This window comes from Urocitellus parryii, chromosome 4, assembly GCF_045843805.1.
Source record: "Urocitellus parryii isolate mUroPar1 chromosome 4, mUroPar1.hap1, whole genome shotgun sequence".
Lineage (NCBI taxonomy): Eukaryota > Metazoa > Chordata > Mammalia > Rodentia > Sciuridae > Urocitellus > Urocitellus parryii.
Window position 1 is genome coordinate 74,124,534 of NC_135534.1, and position 20,259 is coordinate 74,144,792.

At 36.7% G+C, this 20,259-nt stretch overlaps 1 protein-coding gene across 11 annotated transcripts in view; it reads right to left on the reverse strand.

Moving 5' to 3' along the window:
- Dlg2 (discs large MAGUK scaffold protein 2) overlaps positions 1-20,259 on the reverse strand; it is a 2,013,368-nt gene that overhangs the window by 699,676 nt on the left and 1,293,433 nt on the right. For 3 of the 11 annotated variants that reach the window (XM_026384682.2, XM_077797651.1, XM_026384681.2), the window contains exon 1: positions 19,637-19,741. The exons of the other annotated variants lie outside the window; for them this stretch is intronic. In XM_026384682.2, coding sequence (XP_026240467.1) covers positions 19,637-19,741 — 105 coding nt within the window. Of the gene's footprint in view, positions 1-19,636; positions 19,742-20,259 lie in introns of those variants that run through there. 11 annotated transcript variants of the gene reach the window in all.

Genomic DNA, 20,259 nt, shown 5'->3' on the forward strand with positions numbered 1-20,259 from the left:
TATTATGTGTGTTGTAGCATTTTTTCCAATTATGTATCTCTGATCATATAAACTGGAAATCCTTAAGAAATTAGTCAGAGATGGCAGAAAATCATTTTGGATATGCTAAACTTTAAAAAAATTGCACAATTTGCTGTAATTCCTTTTAATGTTGAGTGGGAATGTCTATAAAACTGATAGAGGAGTGCTATAAGCCAAGTCATTAGAAAATAAGAGATTGCAATCTCTATTTGCATCACCAATCTGACTTCATGAATATTGAGCAGATCTATCTTTATTTTCTAGTTTCTAGAATTTTCACAGCAACTTTCCCTCCATTCCCCAAAGGATCTTTAATCTCCATTCCAAATTACAGATTTCATTTAGATAGAGGAAATACTCTCATCATGATTAATCGAGAGCTGTCCTATGTGATACGGTGTTTTGGCAAGTGCACAACTTTTGGGACATTTCATTAGCTATGCCCTCTGGAGTTAACAGCTTTTTAATGTCAATCTGTGCCTGTGGAATCCTAATCAAACAGTAGGGGAAAAAAGACAATCCAGCAGGTTTTACAAAACAAAATTCCATGTCTTAACCCCAAACACTGGGAATGGTGAAAATAAACTTGGCCTACATATCTACAGAGTGGGTCAACCAGTTCTTTGTTATATATTCATAATTATCAATGGGAAGTATCTTGTGGATAAACAGGGGTTTGGAGAAAGATTACACAACACACACACACACACACACACACACACACACATACACACACACACATACACACACACACACACACACACACACTAGTGCTTGCTGAGAGATACTTGGTGTAGGGAGAAGGATATGAGGTTTGGAGTCAGAAGACCTGGGCTCAAGGGTGGTTCAGCTACTTCTCAATTGCATGATTTGAGAGCTCAGCAACTTCCTGGTGGTGTGATTCTGGGCCAAGTCCTCTAAGCCTCTCTGACTCATTTTCCTCCTCTGTAGAATGGAAATGATAGTAAATACCTTTCATAAAGGTTGAAGGTCAAAGAGGTGATATATTTGAATGTGCTTCAGAAGCTAAATTTCAAGATTAATGTTAAATAGTATTAATAGTAAGAGTTTCTAAAGATAGATTATCATAAAGATATTTGTTAGATGGTTCATGAGCCACTTATCTCAGAGATTTCAATGCTATTTAGTGACTGAAGCTGCACTCAAAGGGCCTAATTAGATCATGTCAAAGGTAATAATAATTGTTGAAAATTAACATGTGTAAGGATATAGATAGATATATCTGCATTTAATCACCAGAAAACCGTATTGATGAGGCATTATTATCACTATCCCTATGCTGTAGGTTAGGAAATTGAGGTTCAGGGGAAATGAGAACTGAAATTTTAATATTGGCCTTTCTGGTATCAAAATCCACCTTTGCCCCATATTAAGCTGCTCCATGATCTCAGCATCTTGTTGGCTGTATCATAAATGATATAAGATCCTTATGCTAGAGTATCATAGAAGACCCAAATCAAAGACTATCCTGAAGGCAACAGAGGCCTCAGGGTACTGCAGTTAGATTTTAAAAGCACTCTTATGAAGCCTTAGTATCTGTTTTTACAATTTTATGTTTCTAGCTGTGATGGTCTCTCTATTTTCTACTTGGTTCCTGTGACTCATGGAAGTAATTGTTTCTTATATCTTTGATTAAACTGAAAACTTTCCAAATTGCTACATATTTCCCCCTATTACCTCATATAACTTTGATCAATAAATGTGTATTAATTTGATTTGGGGATTTTAGCCTATCTTTTGTTTTTCTTCTTACAGATTATATTAATGTAATAAAATAATAAATTTCAGACTTAAAATTTATGTCCATATTGTATTTCATATGCAATGCCATTTAAAAATGTTTCTATATTTATGCTATTTGCCATTTCCTATATGTAAATTGGTTCTTTCCACTAAGACTATATGTTTAAAAATGGACAAGGATCATATACTTCCCCAGAATTCTCCACAGTACTTATATACCCAGAAAAATTTTAGTAAGTACTCAGGAATTCCTGACTAAATATAGCTATAAAGTATAGATGAGGGTACAAAGAAAGATAACATATATTTGCAAATTTTGTTGAACATTTCTGAGATAACCCAAGAATCTCTTATATTACCAAGACTCTACTTTTCCAATATCCAATATTTATTTTTTTCTTTATTTCACCCCCATTACTTAACAAAAATCAGTTTTTATAAAATAATAATAATTTCATAACTGAAGGATGTAGACTCCATGAATCTTGAAGCATAAGATCTAGAGTATATGAAAACCATTTGCCCCCTCTCACTTTTAAAAACATCCAGAAGTCACAATTAATAATTGCACTTCTAAAAGTCAATACAAATGCATGAACCAGCAGGATGCATTGGTTGTATGAACATATACATACATCACACACACCTGACATTGGCAATCCCTGGTAGGAGTGCCAAAAAAGACACCGTGGTGGGCTCATATGAAAAATGGAAAAATGTGCTACACCACTACAGAGCTGTACCAACGTCTCTGGAAATTCTCCCTTTGGTGTGCTGCAGGACTCTCCCACACTTCCAGATTGATTTTAATAGAAGTTCCTTAGAATATTTTAGGTACTCAGTAACACATCTATCAGCAGATAATTAAGATCCAAGTGGTAGCAATACAAAGTATAGCAGAATTCCAAATGTGTACCATGAGTGCATTTTCTCACCAATTGGTAATGTCAGATCTTCCCTTGGTTCAGCTTGGATTTTGTTTCTTTGTTCACTTTTGCAATTATAAGCAATCGTGCCTAGTTTGATCTAGTTTGGTTTCTGAGTCTTAAAATCCAATTTCCTGGTTACTTTGATGGTTCCTTCCAAGCCTTTTCTTAACACTAAATGCTGCTCTGGCACATATGCCCTCTTTCTTCATGGTGGATATCATCTTTAATTGAACCCTTAAATCAAACTAGTGATTCAGCAGATTTCAGCCTCCCTCTTCAAGGTGCTTGTTTCATTTCACTGGAAAGAGACTCATAACAAATCTAAAGAAAACAAAATCTCCTTTTAATCAGAAACTTCAAGGCTTGTCTTTATGTAAATCTAGGCAGGCACTTTTGAAACTATAAAGGATTAAGAAAAGCAATCTTCCTTGGGTGACCCAGACAATAAGATGCAAGTGGTTTTCCTTTTATGTTACATTCTCTTCCATGTGAAGAAAGCCAGTTTACAGAAAGCAAGAAGAATAAAGCTAATCACAGAGAAGCCAAAAGCAAGTGTTGAGAATGCTGATGAAATTTAAATTATGAGATAAAGTTATTCATGAATTCCAGCTACCTTTCTGTCCTTGAATTTCATGGGATACTAAACATTCCTATATTACATCAGCAACTTGGTTTATGCTAGAAAGCGATAAACTTCTGTGGCTTGTCATCAAGATAATCCAATAAAATACGATATAATGAATGTACACTTTAGAAAGAATTCATTGATACTGACCATTGATATGGCTGCTCCTTGGTATTGGCCAAGTCCCAGAACAGGGAATGCCTCTGACATAAGTCAGCTTTAGGTCACCAAGCCAAGAACAGTGAAGATGTCTCCTCAAGGAAGATATTGGCAGGGAAGTATAGCATCCGGGCAGCCAAGGGCCACTTTCTGGGAAGTTTATGCCTAGGAGTGCAGACTAACCAGTGGGTAGGTCAAGAGACAAAACCATGGCCTGTGCCTAAACTTTATTGATAAGCAAAATAGAAAAAGAGAGAAACCCACTAGATCATCAAGTAAACTAGATACAACAATCACTAGTGACTAGTAAGGTTTATAAGACTAGGAATTGTGCAGGGATTTCAGCTGACAAGCAAGTAGAAGGCAGGTGGTTTCAGTAGGTAAAATGAAGTAGGAGGAAAAATGTCAAGAATAACATGAAAGATGCTGTTGGAGCTGGTACCCTAACTTACCTTTTCATCCTTATAGTGTAAGACTCCTGAATGGGCAAGACTTTTTTCTAATTGTAGGGAGATAGGCCTTATAAATGACTTTTATATTTGTCATGGCATGATGATTAGAAACAAAATGGAAGGCACCAAAAGTTTTAAAATGAGTCCTTTGCCTCTGTCTGCTTCTCTTTCTCCCTGATCCCCTGCTCTCCCATTCTCTGTATGTATGTGTGGGCTGGGGGGAGTGCGACCCCTGCCTCCCAGCAAGCACTGGAGGTCCTAGAACCTCAGGTAAGTCATCTGATTTAGTGTAGCTACTACAAGACAGCATGCAAACCCTTTCAGTTTCACAGTTCAAACATACGTATGGTAGACAACAGCATGACCCCTCAGCAGACTATTTCCCTGATTTTGGTCAAGGAAGTAGAATATTGGAGTTACATACTCTATCAGGTCTGAAAAAAACCTAAATATTAAGCACTGAATTGGATATGCCAAGGTAGAATCCAAGATAACTGTGTTTTGTTAGCTTTTTTCACTAACCCTCCATCATGCTGACCTAGTTTGGAAACAAAAATGTGGCATGGTTAGGAGAAAGGATTTTCCTCCATTCCTTGAGTTGTGCTCTTGTTTTCTGACAGAACAAAGCATCCTCTTCAATCTCCTCCTTTCCTACAGTTTGTTGAACTACAGCCCCACATCCCTTGATATTAGCAGAATCCTTGTTATGGTTCAGATGTCAGGTGTTCTACAGTCTCATGTGTTGAAGGCTAGGTCCCCAATGCAGTGATGCTGGGGCTTTAGGGGGACTGATTGGTTCTTGAAGGCTCTGACTTCAACAGTGGATGAACCCATGGATAAATTAATAATTTGATGACATTAGATAGGAAGTAGGACCTAGTTGGAGGAATTAGGTCACTGGGGGAATGTCCTATGTCCTGTAAAGGTATTTCTTATTCCCAACCCTTTCCTCTCTTTTTGCTTTAGGCCACCATGAGCTGTGCAGCTTTCTTTGCCATGTCCATCTGCCATGATGTTCTGCCTTGTCTCAGGCCCAAAACAATGGAGCCAGAAGATCATGGACTGAAACCTCTCTAAGTCAAAACAAATCTTTTCTTCTTTAACTTTCTCACATCAGATATTTTGGTCACAGGGGGGGAAAAAAAAGATGACTAACACAATCTTACTCCTATTTGAAGTATTTACCAAGAAACCACAATTACCACTACCTGAAACCTGTGGTGCCATAGCCCAGCCATATCTAGATTCCCCTGGAACATTAATACTGGGATGGACAATTATAACCACATGCTCTTATGTACATTTACCTTATTTAAATTAAATTACTTAATCCTCATACAACCTGATGAGATAAGAACTATTTTTCTTAACTTTCAGGTGAGGAAACAGAGTTTAAAAAACTTTCCCAAAGTCTGCAAACCCAAATAGTTTGACTCCAGATTCCTATTCTATTGCCTCTTGGGATGAAATCAGACTTTATCAGATCTTTCAGATCTCTTTGGATGTAATTTTTTTTTAAACTAGCTCAAAGCCAAATTTGTTCGTGCACTGCGATCTTGGTTGGTCCAGGAACCCTCCTCCTTTCTCCTTACTCCAGTTACTGGTGCCCCAGTGCATGGTGTGGATGCCTACAACAGGCACAACTAGGAAATGTCTAAAGACACAGGCACATGCTGGGTGATTGAGGAGTTTCCTTGGAGAAATTGTTTGGCAAATGACTGATTAAACACATATTGGTGGTTGTGTGAGAGAGAGTGAAAAACAAATATGAGAAGAACAAATATGCATTTATTCTCACAATGTTCAAAGAAAAACATTTTATTAACATTAAAAGACAGGAACTAAGAGAAGAACGGCAAAAAAAAAAAAAAAAAAGGAAGGAAGGAGAGAAGGAGAGGGAGAGACAGAGGGTGGAAGGAAGGAGAGAAGAGGGGAAGAAAGCCCAAAATGACTAAGTCACATGCCTAAGGTAACAAATATAGGAGGTACCACAATTTCCAAATCCCTGACTTTCTAGCCCAGGAGCCCATGATGGTAACCTCAATATCTTCTGAATTCTTTGTTTGAGTGTTTTTAGGCAACCAGACTGGGGAAAAAAAAAAAAAAAACAGCTATTTTTTGCCTGGAAAGTTACGAGTTTCTCTTTCACAGTCTAAAGAGAAATTTCTCACCGTACTGATTCAAATTCAATTCCCTAATCCTCACAGGGTTTCTAGGTCCCTTAATCTCTTGCAAACCCCCATTTAAAAAATGGGACAATGCTATTTTCCAGTTAACCTATTTCTCAAGAAGTTAGGTGGAAAAATAACGCAGGTGAAGCAAAAGAGAGCTCTATGAATATAAGATTATTTATGTATTCCCACGTTTATAATTTGCTTCTTTAAATTTCTTCTTTTCATGTTCCCCATCCACAAGACTAAGTAGGTAGGTACACTTCAGCCTAGCTAGAAGTCATCACTACTAGTATCACCAAATGGTTGTGAGTTGTCATTTGCCCTTAACCTGCAAGTGATAGAGCACCCAACAAGTGAGGACCCTGAGGCGACAGCACTGAGTGGCATGAGCAGTGAAGCAAGGCAGGCTTAATCCAAGTTAAAGGCTATGGCAGATGTCGCAAGGGAACAACTTGGGAGGAAACTAAAATCCTGGTCACTCTATCTAGTGCTAATAAAATGCACCAATTGTTCCCTACCTACCTTATAGCCAGCCTAGCTCAGAAAATAGCAAGAAAGACAAGCAGATTTGTGTTTTTCTTCAGCTCAACTCAACTCTGCTTGCCCAAACTCTCATAATAGTGAAATCAATACTATCCTTACTATACAGATATGAAAATTAATGTTCAGTAACTTTCCTAAAGTTTAGCTGGTAATAACAGGCCAAGAATGACACCTGTCTGGCTGCAAAGTGCATATCTTTATGCACTGCACAACATATACTTCTTGGACCCATTACAATTTCCTAAATATCCAGATTCTCTCCCTGATCCCTGAAAACCCACCATTAATATTCAACCAATACGAAATAAAGTGTTCCTATCACTATTTGATCCTCCTCTAGGATATGACATATTCTAATATTTTGCAGGAAACGCATGACATCTTAAAGACCTTAGGCTGAGTTGGTCATCTCTTTTAACCCAGTTCAGAAAAAAGCAAAACAATGAATGGTGTTGGAGAAGCTAGTGCTAAGTGAAGATGCCAATCCCCCCAAAAAACAAATGCTGAATGTTTTCTCTGATATAAGGAGGCTGATTCATAGTGGGGTAGGGAGGGGGAGCATGGGAGAAATAGATGAACTCTAGATAGGGCAGAGGGGTGTGAGGGGAAGGGAGGGAGCAGGAGGTTAGCAAGGATGGTGGAATGTGATAGACATCATTATCCAAAGTACATGTATGAAGACACGAATTGGTGTCAACATACTTTATATACAACTAGAGATATGAAATCTTGTGCTGTATATATGTAATAAGAATTGTAATGCATTCTGCTGTCATTTATCTTTTTAAAAATCAATTAAAATGCAAAAAATAAAAAGAAAGAAAAAGGCAAACCAAAACAAAACAGGGCATCCTGGAGGATGAGACACAGAAAGAAGAGAGCAAAAAGCAAAAAACAGTGTTCTTTCTAAGTTTTCTCTAGAATCAGTCCCACTTGGATCAAGAGATTGAAATTGCTTGAACTGTTACTTTTGAAGACTCTTTAGACTTCCATCTTGCACCCTTGTCATGTTCTTCCTTGCCCTTAGTATACACAGCTAAAATAAACAACTCATCAAAGCCAGATCTGCAGATCAACCTTGAAACCCAAATTGATAATTATTTTAAGCATCAGTATTATGCTTTATAATTTTTAAATGGTGTTCATACACGTTTGATCATTTAATTTCTACAGGAAGAAGAAAGGAAACTAAAATTGACTAAATACTCACTGTGTGCTAGGCAAATAATTTTTTACTTGAATTTTATTTTTTATTCCTTACATAACCCTAGAGAGATTGGTATGATTTCCCTTGTCCATAGATAAACAGAGGCTCAGAGATTCAGTGAAATTACCAAAATGAGACATCTAGAGGGAAGAAAATCTGGGTTTCAACTCCAGGGCTTCTGAATCTTAAATCCTCTCTTTTTCACCATTAAGCCATGATAATTCAAATCCCACTGATTCACACTGAGCTCTTACAAATCTAACTACTTTCTTTATGCAAATGCTCTCTGAAGATCCCATGAAAAATGGAGCCATTATTTCAAATCTCAGATGTGGTTAGTCAATGTGTCCCATGCCACATAAACATATCTACTTAATTCACTGATTCACTCCATGTAGTGCTATTCCTGGAAAGAGCCATGTGGTTACCGTCTGTTCCCTGTCGCTAAGCTACCAACAGCTACACTCTTAGCAGTTGTATTGTCCAGATTTAGGTACCACTATTCTGAGCAAGCTATCAATAACTTGGTTCTTTAGGCTAAGGTAGGTTTCTGTTTCTTCAGTAATATGTGAATCAGGTCCTTTCATATAATGAATGATCTGTAAATGATTATTGTTTGGCTTACTTTCCTCTTCTCCTTTTCTTCCATTGGGCCAGGAGTTTACTACTCTCAACACACACCTGTTGGTGCCTACAACAATGTCTTTGCTATTATTTCTTCCTTTTTTCCAACTTGAACCAGTTGTAATTCCCACACTTTTCAACCTAGACCAAAGTATTTATCCCACTAGGACAATCTAATGTTTTAGCTCCCCATAAATTTGTCCCACTCATCAATCTAGGACTCAATCTATGCATTCCACACACACCCAGATCTCATTTCAGCTCACACTGAATTATACCTATTAAATAAGTTCTGTAAAAGCACCAATCCCTGACATTCCTAATGAACATGGTGCTAATGGCTAATCAGTCTATGTGTTATATTTACATCTCCTTGATAAAACTGTAATATTTTATTTCATTTCCTTACCAGATACCCCTACCTATATTCTAACAGTGCTTGGCAAATGAAATGCACACCAAAGGTGACTGTTAGTTGATTTTTAGACCCACGGAACTAGAAGCACAGCAATAACAGAGAAGATACGTGAGTAAGCCTTGAGATTTGAGAATTACTGAAATGGGAAGACAGAAGCAATACATGCTTCCTTTTGATGACTAGTTCTTTACTACACTGTTGGGTGGTGTCCATGTGGGGTCTCTGGACCTTGTCAAGCACCACAGACATGAAATTCTAAACTATAGAATGTAAGTTAAGGAAAAACTAACCAAATAGAGGTACTTTATTCCCAGTAACTTTTATTCCTCACTACAACCCTATGAATCATAAACTTCAAATAAGCTCATTTTATAGATGAGAAAAATGAGGCTTGGAACTGTTAGCACAACTTGCCTAAGATCATTAGACTAATGATTAGTGGAATTGAAGTTCACTCATCTTGGTTCCAAATCCATATTCTTATCTTATCACAAGACTGTGTGGAACAAAGAAGGCAGATGCTGGCAGTGTTATCTGCCCTGAGTTACTATTCCCTGGTTCAAGAGGATGGATAGATGAGAGGAACCATGGAATTTGTGGAAAAGCTAAGGACTCAAAATCACAAAAAAAATAAAATGCCAACTATAGCATTTTTAAAACTTTCCAGATGAATGTGAAGGTATATCCCCAAAGACCCACTACAAACTGGACATTTATTTGAAGTCTCATGTTTATCTTAAAAATGAATGCAACTTTTATATTATATTCTATAACCATATATTATGATATAAAAATAATATTTTAAGTTAGTTGTAATGGAATCTACCTGACATCCCAGGTAAGTTCCTTCATGGCTATTAAAAATCAGGCACAATCTCCCTGTAAGTAACTACACTCAATCATGAAATTGTATACTTAGTAAAAAGATGGCAAGACTGACAAGACTATAGATCCACCAGTTCAGTAACCTAGGGTATAATGGTAATTTAGTGACCCCCCCCCCACACACACACCAATTTACTTCTACATTTGAGAAATGAAGAGTGAAGTGAATAACCTCTAAAAGTTCATGTCTCATCAAATATTTGATTTTACTCATTGTAAATTTTACCCTGGTGGGAAATATTGGAGAAAAAGAAGGCGGGCATGCTGTACAACTCTTCTTTCAGGAAAATAACTTTCTTGCTTTTATCATCCAGACAGAGAAATTTAGAAGAGATGATGGCAAGACAGACATGAGGAAATAAAAGACAAAAATTAAATTAGATGAGGATCATGGCATAAATTGGTTTCTAATGAATTAGCTGAATGATGGGGTCTTGCATGCTTTAGATGAAGCAGCTCAAAAATCCATTTATGATCCTCTTGCTTTATGTTCATAGTCTACATTTTTCCTTATTAGCCAGTTAACTTTCTGGCCTCATGACCATATAATCAGCAATTCTCTTCTATATTAGAGAGTCAAAAAGATTTAACATGAAACATTGAATTATCACCAAGCTCTTACATCCTTGTTTTTCTCCACATTTTGTAAGCCTTAACTCCAGAAAAGAAAAATTCTCCCTGCCTTCATTTTTCCTCCTACTAACCATAATTTGATGCTAAGTCATATTCTGAAGATTGAAACATTGGTGAAGTCACAGAGAACACCAAAAATATTTCATGTCTAGAATACATTTTTTTTTCGTGAGAGGAAATGTTAAAAGACACCAAGAAGAATTATGAGTTTGTTTATTGTGTAATCATTGTTGATTGATAATAGGTCTATTTATCTATGATGGATCTATAAGATGTTCTAAGTCTTGCTTGTGAAAGATGACACTTTAGGCTGGGTTGAAAGAAGAACAGGGTATAGAACATTTTAGTTCTACTTGTTTAAAATTCTGATGTCTAACAGTCTCACTATCACCCCAACTCCATTTTTTATTCAAAATTAATGTTCTATTTGGAATCATTTTCAAGAAGGGAAACCATGGAGAAAGAACAGATAAACAGGAGAGGTGACTAGAAAAACAAAGTTTTGCTAAATATTGTTGGCATTTGCTGGTGCTGAAAACACAGTCTGCAGATGTGCTTGTATATTGTCATCAAATAGCAATAACCTCTTTGTTCTACAAGCCAAGAGCCTACAAATCTCTGGGTTTAAAATGCCAACCAGTTCCTGGCCCCACAGCTGTCTTAGCTACCCGGAGTGGCACTGAGTATATAACTTTTGGTTTCTCTGTTTTATGATGGTTTCTTATTGTTAGTTTGTAAAGCAAGGTCCTGCTGGTTTCATTTAGCTTTCACCATCCCTGGCATAGTGCTCCACCAATGTGTTTCAGGGTAAAGTTGAAGGAACAGTGTTTGTTCCTGTGGGTAGAGGAGAGACAGGGGGACAGCAAAGGAAATGAACAGAGAAAGAAGGCAGACAGGAGGTTGTTCTCTGGTGCACTGGTTCTCTGTCACAAATTGGGGGCAATAAGGATTCCCAGGCTGAGGTCCCTCTCCTCTGTACTCTCACCCACTTTGTCCACTGGAATTGCAACGTCATATGCACACTGGAACCTTCTTTTGTGTCACCAAGAATTTTTTCCCAAACAACTGAAAAGGAGGTAATTTCTTTATGAATTCAATATTTGAAAATATACATTTCATGAATCCTCCTTGTCTACACTAAATTGATAGGAATTCTTGAATCATATGCTTTTTATAGGATGAGGAGCTCCTAGCCCTGCACTTAAAGTCAGCAGAAGAAGCTTCCAGGAATACTATAGCCTTGCAGAATCTGTTCAGGCCACTTAACTCTATATATTACCTCTAAGGTTATACCCAACTATAAATAGGTTACATACTTCATGATTTTAATACTAATTTAATTTCAAATGTCATAACAAGACCATAATACTTAAAAATATTTTTAATCATCTGACCACAATTTCACACTGATTATTACTTCTATGATGATCTTAGTTTATTTATTCTTTCTGAAAATTTTTATTTATACATAAAAATGAAGATTATAAATATTTATTTCATGTGCTGCTTTGAGAAGCACATGGGATCATATATAAACACATGATGAAATTTATAAAAGTATACTTTTGAGTTAATATTTAAAAATTAACAAATTTAATAACAATTATAATAACAATCACCACCACCCACTACTACTTGTTACTATATTGGGGATTTAACTGACGTCTTACTAAACTGTAAACAACTCTAGGAACATTTTTATAGTATTTAGTTTTTTTGTAGGATGAAATTGAGGCTCAGAGAATTTGAGTAACTTGGGTAAGCTAACAAGGTAGAGCAAGGATCAGACTCCTCTTCTTTTAGCAGAAACTCTCACTCAGAGCACAAGGTATATGAGACTTGAGATTCTCTCTTACTAGCTTGTCTTGTTTACGGATCCTGATCACTTTTTGAACTTGAACTTTCACACATATACTTTGAAGGATATTGGAAAACCTGTCCTGCCTGTCTGGCAAAATTGTAATGAGAAATAATCACATATATTCTGCTTTGAAAATTATAACAAGAAAGATAAATATAGGTAGGGTAGATAGGTAATAGTGTTAGTGGTAGATTTCAGCACTAACAGAGGCAATAGCAAACACCTGTATAGCACATTTTTTGGTCTCTACACAAGATAAAAATTAGAAATCCTATTGTTCTTAAGTATCTTCATGCCAATTAAAAATATCTAAATGAAGCTAAGGAATATGATATATTTAGTAATAACTCAATAAAAGTTTTGAGAGTCTAATGTGTGTATGATGTTTGGAGGAAGACCACTATTAACTCTGAACAATTATTTCCCAATTCTGCAGAAAATAAGTTTGGGAGTCCTATTTTTGCAATTTGTAGGGCAGGTGAGAGGGTAGGAATGGTGGAACATGGATTTTCCTCTATTGTAACAAAACATATATCTGTTCTAATACTCCATTTTGATGAACAAACAAAAACATTACATAATATACCATCCCGGGATACAAGGAAAGCATCCTGCACCTGGTGTTAGTTTATTGTAAACTCCAGATGTGTATGAGACCAGCAGTCTATGAAAATGCAAACTCTACAAGGGAGAAAAAATAGCAGGCTCTCGAATTTTTGTTTAAAAACAAAAGTGACAGTTCTATTCCTTTTTACCAGCCAGCTCCAGGTATCTGTGCAGTCTCAGGTTGTTGGAATTATCCAGGTCACTTCTAGGGTAGTGTCCCCCCCCCCCCCTTAAATTGAACGTCTCCATAGATTAAGTTTCATCTTTATTTCTTCACTAATAGGAATTCCATTAATAGCCTTGTTCATATTCTTCAGAAGGAAATAGGCTAAAATTTGGGATGGTACTAGACGGAAATGTAAAGTGAGGTTAAGGGGAATGAAATAGAGAAATGAATCCAACATGATTGAGGATGATGAGTCAAGTAATATTTAGAATCCGGAAAGGACAAAATACACTTGGAACACCATGAACTGGGACCAACAGTCATCACTGAACAAATCTATTTAGGGATGACCTAAGTTTCTGATGGTTCAAAGCAGACATCCAGGAACCAAAAGCAGAGTTGGCGAAAGTAAGGGTGGAGCTGGGGAGAAGAATCTTAAGGAGGTATTTGAGACAAGAAGGATTATTTCTCTCATTATCATCTCATTACTGCCCAAGTTCTCTCATTCTTAAGTTCATACAGGTTCATTTATCAAACATGTTTGAGTCACTGTACCTGGCACTGCAGAAAATAGAAAGAGCACATGATCCTGCCCTGTAAGGAGTTTACAGTGTTCCGTGGAAATGAGAGAAGCCTGCAAAATGCTTATAATACAAAGCAGAATAACTACACAGGAGAAATAGGGGCAAGGGAGCATGGTAGGTATGAGGGAGAAAGGCAAGTAGGAGGAGGGTTAGAATGCCAGGATTCTATGTAGGTCTTATCGGCTGTATGATTTCAAATAAGGCACCTGATCTCACTGATCCCCTAAAATGGAGATGATGATAACAGGCCTTTAGTATGGACACTGAAAGGATTAAGATTGATACAGTTTGTAAACAGATCATCTACTCATTTTTCATGAATGGGTGCTAACCAGGGTGGAAGTAATGAGGGAGGTTTATCATGTAGTTGCCAGTCATGAGGGGAGTTTTGCAGAAGGGGATGTGAGTTAAGTCTTGAAGGATGGAACCCCGCAACAGAATCCCAGTGCTCTCGGCTGATTGGCATGTTGTCTCTGTAGCTCTGTTCTGTCCTTCATTTGGGGTCTGTATCTTATCACTGTGCCACTCGTCATCAGCAGGATACATACATCCTGGTTGCAGGAACATTAAGCCACTTGTACTAGCTTAAAAAATATTTGAAATTTATTATGTAGACTAAAAGGATAGGAAGCATATCAGGGTAGGCCACTTAAGGGACTGAAACCAAGAAAAAAAGTTCTTAAGGACCCAGGAAGCCATAATCCAGACTTCTTACTTCTTTTCAGGCTTATTTTACTCATTTCTTCCTTCCAAACCATGTGGTTTCTCCTGCCCTTTTCTCTTTCAAAATGCCTTTCTTTCTTTTTTTCTTTCTTTCTATCTGTGCATTCATCCTCAGTTCTAGGCACTACAGTTGTCAAGCTGTGGGCCAGGCTATGTGCAGCAGGGTAATGCTGTCAATTTTCTGGAAGTCATTGTTTTCTCCAATTCAAGATTTTCTTCCAGGCCAGTTCTGATGGTGTACACCTGTAATCCCTGCAGCTTGGGAGGCTGAGGCAGGAGGATAACAAGTTCAAAGTCAGCCTCAGCAAAAGTGCAAAAGTGAGGTGTTAATCAACTCAGTGATACCCTGTCTTTAAATAAAATACAAAATAGGGCTGGGGATGTGACTCAATGGTCAAAAGTCCCTGAGCCTCCTGAGTTCAATCCCTGGCAGGCACGCACGCGCACACACACACACACACACACACACACACACACACAAAGATTTTCTTTCCAAGAGTCCAGCACCTTAGTCTGTGGGCTCGAATTATTCAGTGTTCTTTTTGTAACTTACGTGCCATATTCCTGATCTCAAATGAATGACCCACCTCTCGTCTTCCTTATTCCTGACCTTGCTTCTCTAATGCTCAGAGATGTAGACCAGAACTTGGGGAAGCTTGGTGACTTGTCCTCATTCCCATTGCTCTTTTATGCCTTTAGTACCTTTGTAAAGGCCAATTCATTCTCTCTCACTTCACTGAAATCCCTATTTTAAGAGTGACTCGGGACTTTTCTCCCCCAGTCTTCCTGGGTCATTCTTCCACCTTATTGAAGGCAGACAGATCTCCTTGCTGCCCTTACTGTGATTTTTTTGCATCCCTTAATTGCTACTCCTATTGTACTAGGCTACAGTTGTTGGCTTCAATGGTTATCTTTTTATTGTAGTGAACCGGATAAGAAAAGAGAATTTGGGTTTGATACTAAGTTCAAGGCCTAGACTTACCATTTATTAGCTATGTAACTAAAGGAGGAATTTTTCCTCTTTGAAATTTGTTTGTAAAATGGAGATGATAGTACATACATCAGAGAATTGTTGACAAAATTGAGACAATATATGTAAAATACATTAGAACATACATTAGAATTTTTATATCCTGTTATCTGCCCAGTGTAGGGCACACAGAATGTCCTAATTGTTTGCTGGAAAACAGATTTTGTTTGTTTGTTTGTTTGCTTTGTTACCAAGGATTGAACCCAGGGGTGTTTTACCACTGAGCCACATCCCCAGCCCACCCCCTTTTTCTTTATTTAGAGACAGGGTCTTGATAGTTTATTAGGGCCTCTTAGTTGCTCAGGCTGGCCATGAACTTTTGATCCTCCTGCCTCAGCCTTCCAAGCTGCTGGGATCACAGGCATGTACTACCACATCCATCTGAACTTGTATTTTAAGACAATAAAATAGTTTGAAAAGAATCTTTTGTTTATAATGGTTTTGAAAAATACCTACTGTTGCTATATTATTCTTATAACGAATAGGCATCTGTGAATGTATATGTGCAATATTGAATTGCAATGGTGAGGAATATAATAAACAACTCACATAGGATAGTAAAGACTGAGATAGAGATATATGTAACTGCTTATTTAATGTCTGGCTTTCCAACTAGAATGTAAATGTGCCAGGACACAGTGTGAACTTCTACTTCTTGTTGTATGTCCAGGCATATTATAGTTTCTGGCACTTAGAAAGTATTTACTAAAGATTGGTTGAATGGATGAACAAATGAAAATGGACTACATTTTTTACTCCACTTGAAGAGTCCACTTTTTCCATCATCACTGCCAGTCAAAATTCTAGTTAACCTTCAAAACCCAGATGAGATACCCTTCCATGAAACAAGTTCTTGTGGTAATTCAAGGGAACTTAGTATATTTTATATCTAACAGTAGAGTGATTTGTGTGTTCATTTGAAAATTCATAGGGACAAAAATCAATCAGGGATCCTCCTGATTATTATTATTGTTGTTATTTCTCTCAGTGATCAGCAAACTGCAAGACATTCACACTAGAGCCAAATACATTTTTTTTGAGATGGGTGAATGAATATTATCACAACTATTCTTTGATTGACAGAAGCCCAGAGTCTAGCAACAACATAAGGAAAACAAAGTTTGTATATTGCAGTAAGAGTGCGGCACCATTGGTCAAGAGGCAATACAGCCTACTTACCAAGTGATGGTGCCACATACTAGTTAGTAGTGGGTTCACAACTTATCTTGGGCCTAGGCTGGTAAATAGCAGGGGATTCCATAAAATATGAATGAATTGAATGAACTAATAAATGGATGAAAACACAGGTAAGTCTTTATGAAAAGAACCAGTAATTAAGGGACTGTTTTTACAAGACCATCTAATCAGTTGTGAAATACCAAAGCCCTTGATTTGCCTGATACCCAAAGATACTGATTATCTACAAAGATGCTCTCTACAATGATGGAACCAACTTATAGGACTTCAGGAGAGAGTTTTGTGTAAATCATGATTTCAATAAATATTTAGGAGCTTACAGCAGTCAACACTTAAGGCTAAAATATAGGGGTAAATCTGTTCTTGGGTCCAGAAGATAAACCTGCTTGGCACTTTAGTTTTAATTTCCATCTCATCAGCATATGGCATGCTCTGTTTTGTGAGATCAAACCTCAAAACTTTGAAGGATTTCCTAGTTTGGTTTCCTTCTTCTCTGCAGACTGCTTAGGACAGCATTAGCCAGGTGTCCATACACTTTAAGTTTATTGTATAATGCGACTTTTAGTCTGTATTATTATATCATGCTTGTGGATCTTGTGTCAGGCTTTTTATTAATTCACAGAGCCACACTGACTGAAGAGCCATTTGTGCTCTACAGCTTACTGTGTGTGAGAGAGATGTCCAGACCACTTAGGTAGTTCAGTTTTCAAATGATGTATTAGGAATCCACACTCACATCAATGCATAAAAGAGCAGGTACATTTTAGGTCAGATTTCCTAAGATCAACTATATCATTACTCATTTTAATTAACTGAGCTATATAGATTGTCATTTCTTTAACATGATAGAATCAACACAGTAGGATTTACTAAGATATCATAAACAATGGATGACATTCAGTACAAATGTCATATATATGTATGTGTTTGAGTATTTGAAATATGTAACACTGTGTTACAACTGCATAAAGTAGGGAATATAATCTTTTTCTCTGAAATCTAAATTACATACGCTCTCAAAAATAAATTGAGGCTTAATTATTATCTTCAACTGATCATATTTTACTAATGGCTAGATTTTATTTGAGAAGTCTTCATAAAATTTATATATATATATATATGTAATATATATATAAAATGAAGATATGGAAGATATTAGAGAAGTTTTGAGACATTACAAAACTTCCAATATCTTCTGAAAAAACATTTAGAGTTCAAACCGTAATGATACCTATGCCTTGGGTATGCTTATGTGTATGAATACAGTAGAGGAACTGGGAACAGGCACTAGAATGGAAAAAGGAATAGCCTGTGGACTAGGAGAATTGACTCTTAGGTTATCTGTTCTCATGAGGGTCTATCCCATGTATTAACAGATCACTGCCCACAATACAAACCCACTGCATAGTGTTTTTTTTTTCTATATGGATTTAAATAAAAATAATTTTATGAGGTCAGTAAAAGCAAAACTGGCGATGAAAAATACCATGACTTAACTGGAAATGCTGGAATTGGAGACTACACTTAGTTGATTCAGGCATTCCCCCCATGCTCACCAAGGTCTCTTTTGTGTGTGTGTGTTAGGCTCTGGGAATAGAAGAACTTCTATAATCAAAGAGTTCAAGATGGGAAGTAAGAAAAAACTAAAAAAAGTTAGTTCCTTTCTACAGATTTCCTTTTCACCTCTGTCCAAGAAGTTATAAGTAATTGGATAAAACAGAGAAGAAAACACTGAAAAAAAATTAGATAATAAGTCAGAGGTGCATACAAGGAACCAAGAAGGGAGAAAGTAATAAGCCTGGCCAGAGAAGGCTCAGGAAGGAGCAGATGCTTGTGCTTCACACAGAGTATCATACTTTTCTTGATAAAACAAAGAAATAGGAATTTGATAAAGACAGGAGACAGGAACTATACATATTCACTTCCAACTCAAAACAGAATTATTGTAACAACATAATTTAGATGGCTTCCAACCATTGGTTTTTTAGACTCCTGAAAAATTATGTTTTATGCTTTTAATAGTCAAGATCAATTTGGAGATCTGATTAGAACATAGTGGTTCTGTTGGAAGAACTTTAAATATAGTAGTCTTTGAAACATTTAGGTGATTCCCAAGTTGCAGAGAAAAATATGATGACTTCTAATTTGAGACACTTGAAATAACTTGAACTTTAAAGAAGATTTATGCATTCCAACTGTTGACAGAAACATATCCCTTGATTTTCTATGTCATAAATAATGCTTTTCTTGAAGAGGTTCAGAATAATTTTCAGCAGTCATTAGTTTTTAAGGCTGTTCTCTCATTCCTAATTGGTTACCTCAATCAGTCAAAATAGATTACATTAAAAGAGTCAAATATTTTAATACTCTTCTTCCAAGTCCTATTTACCTCAGCTCAGCCTACCAAATGTAGCTATCCTGGTCCTTCTAGTTGGATAAATTACAAGACCAAACATCAGTTCTACAATATGAAACATAATACAGATTCACTTAATAATTCACTTTATATGTCTACACAGTCTATCAGAATGTTTACAAATATCTATCGTAGCACTACTTTGGTAAATACACAAACTTTTCAAGAAATGCTTTAGGGAAATTTTACTCAAATTGGCAGAAAGCAAAAAATTTAAAGCTAATCCATCACCTCTAGATGGATATATCAAACAATCCCAAGTAGTTTTGGAGGAACCAACCAGGAAATATATGTTGCAGGTTATTTTTTAAATAATATGAGAATGGCAATACCATGCTCATTCTTTAGTATATGTTACTATTAGAAACCACTATCTTTAGTAGGATGAATGCGTTTGGACCACTATTAATTCTTTTCCACTCATCAGTTTGGTCACTAAGAATTCAGATTCCACATAGAATAAACAAAAACATACATATATTTATCCTAAACAAGAACTCCAAGAACACAGCATCTTTAAATGTATAGAATATGTGTCTTTCTCTACAGATAAAATAAGGGGAATAAAAGAGAAAAACATCAAAGAATCCCTATAAAAATAAAAAGAAATTTTCCTTACCGGAATGAATGCATGTTGCATAGCTTCTTCACATTGTTTTAAGGAAGCAATAGTATCCCACAAGAGCTGATAATTCTCAGCCCGGGAAGCACTTGGCCGTTGCATATCGAAAGCTGGTAACACTCAAACTGAGCTCAAAGAACCCAGTTGAAGAATGAAAAAAAAAAAAAAAAAAAAAAAACCCTGCAGATCTGTTACATAAACTTCTTAATTAGATCTGCTACACAAACTGCTATCTTAAGGCTTAAAAAAAAAGTTAATCAGAACATTTCTTTTGGGGGATAACTGGGCATGACTTGAACAGAGACAGATGTTTTCATTGGGAAGGATTTTCATTCCCACACTTGTGAAAAGCAATCCCATCAGTGTTCCCCTGTCTTCATACGGGTCTGGCGAAACTGCACATACCATAAGTGTGTGGGGGGAAAGGAGTAGGAGGGAGAAAGATGTGAAAAAATATTTCTACCAGAAGATTTGGGTGGCAGGCCATGGAGGTAGAATTTGAATAGCTTATAAAAGTAGTAAAATGGAAGGGAATGGATTACATACACACATTATGTATGTCAGCAAGTGCCTATCCTTGTCTGCTATGTGAGAAATACATGCATGCTCACAGAATCATT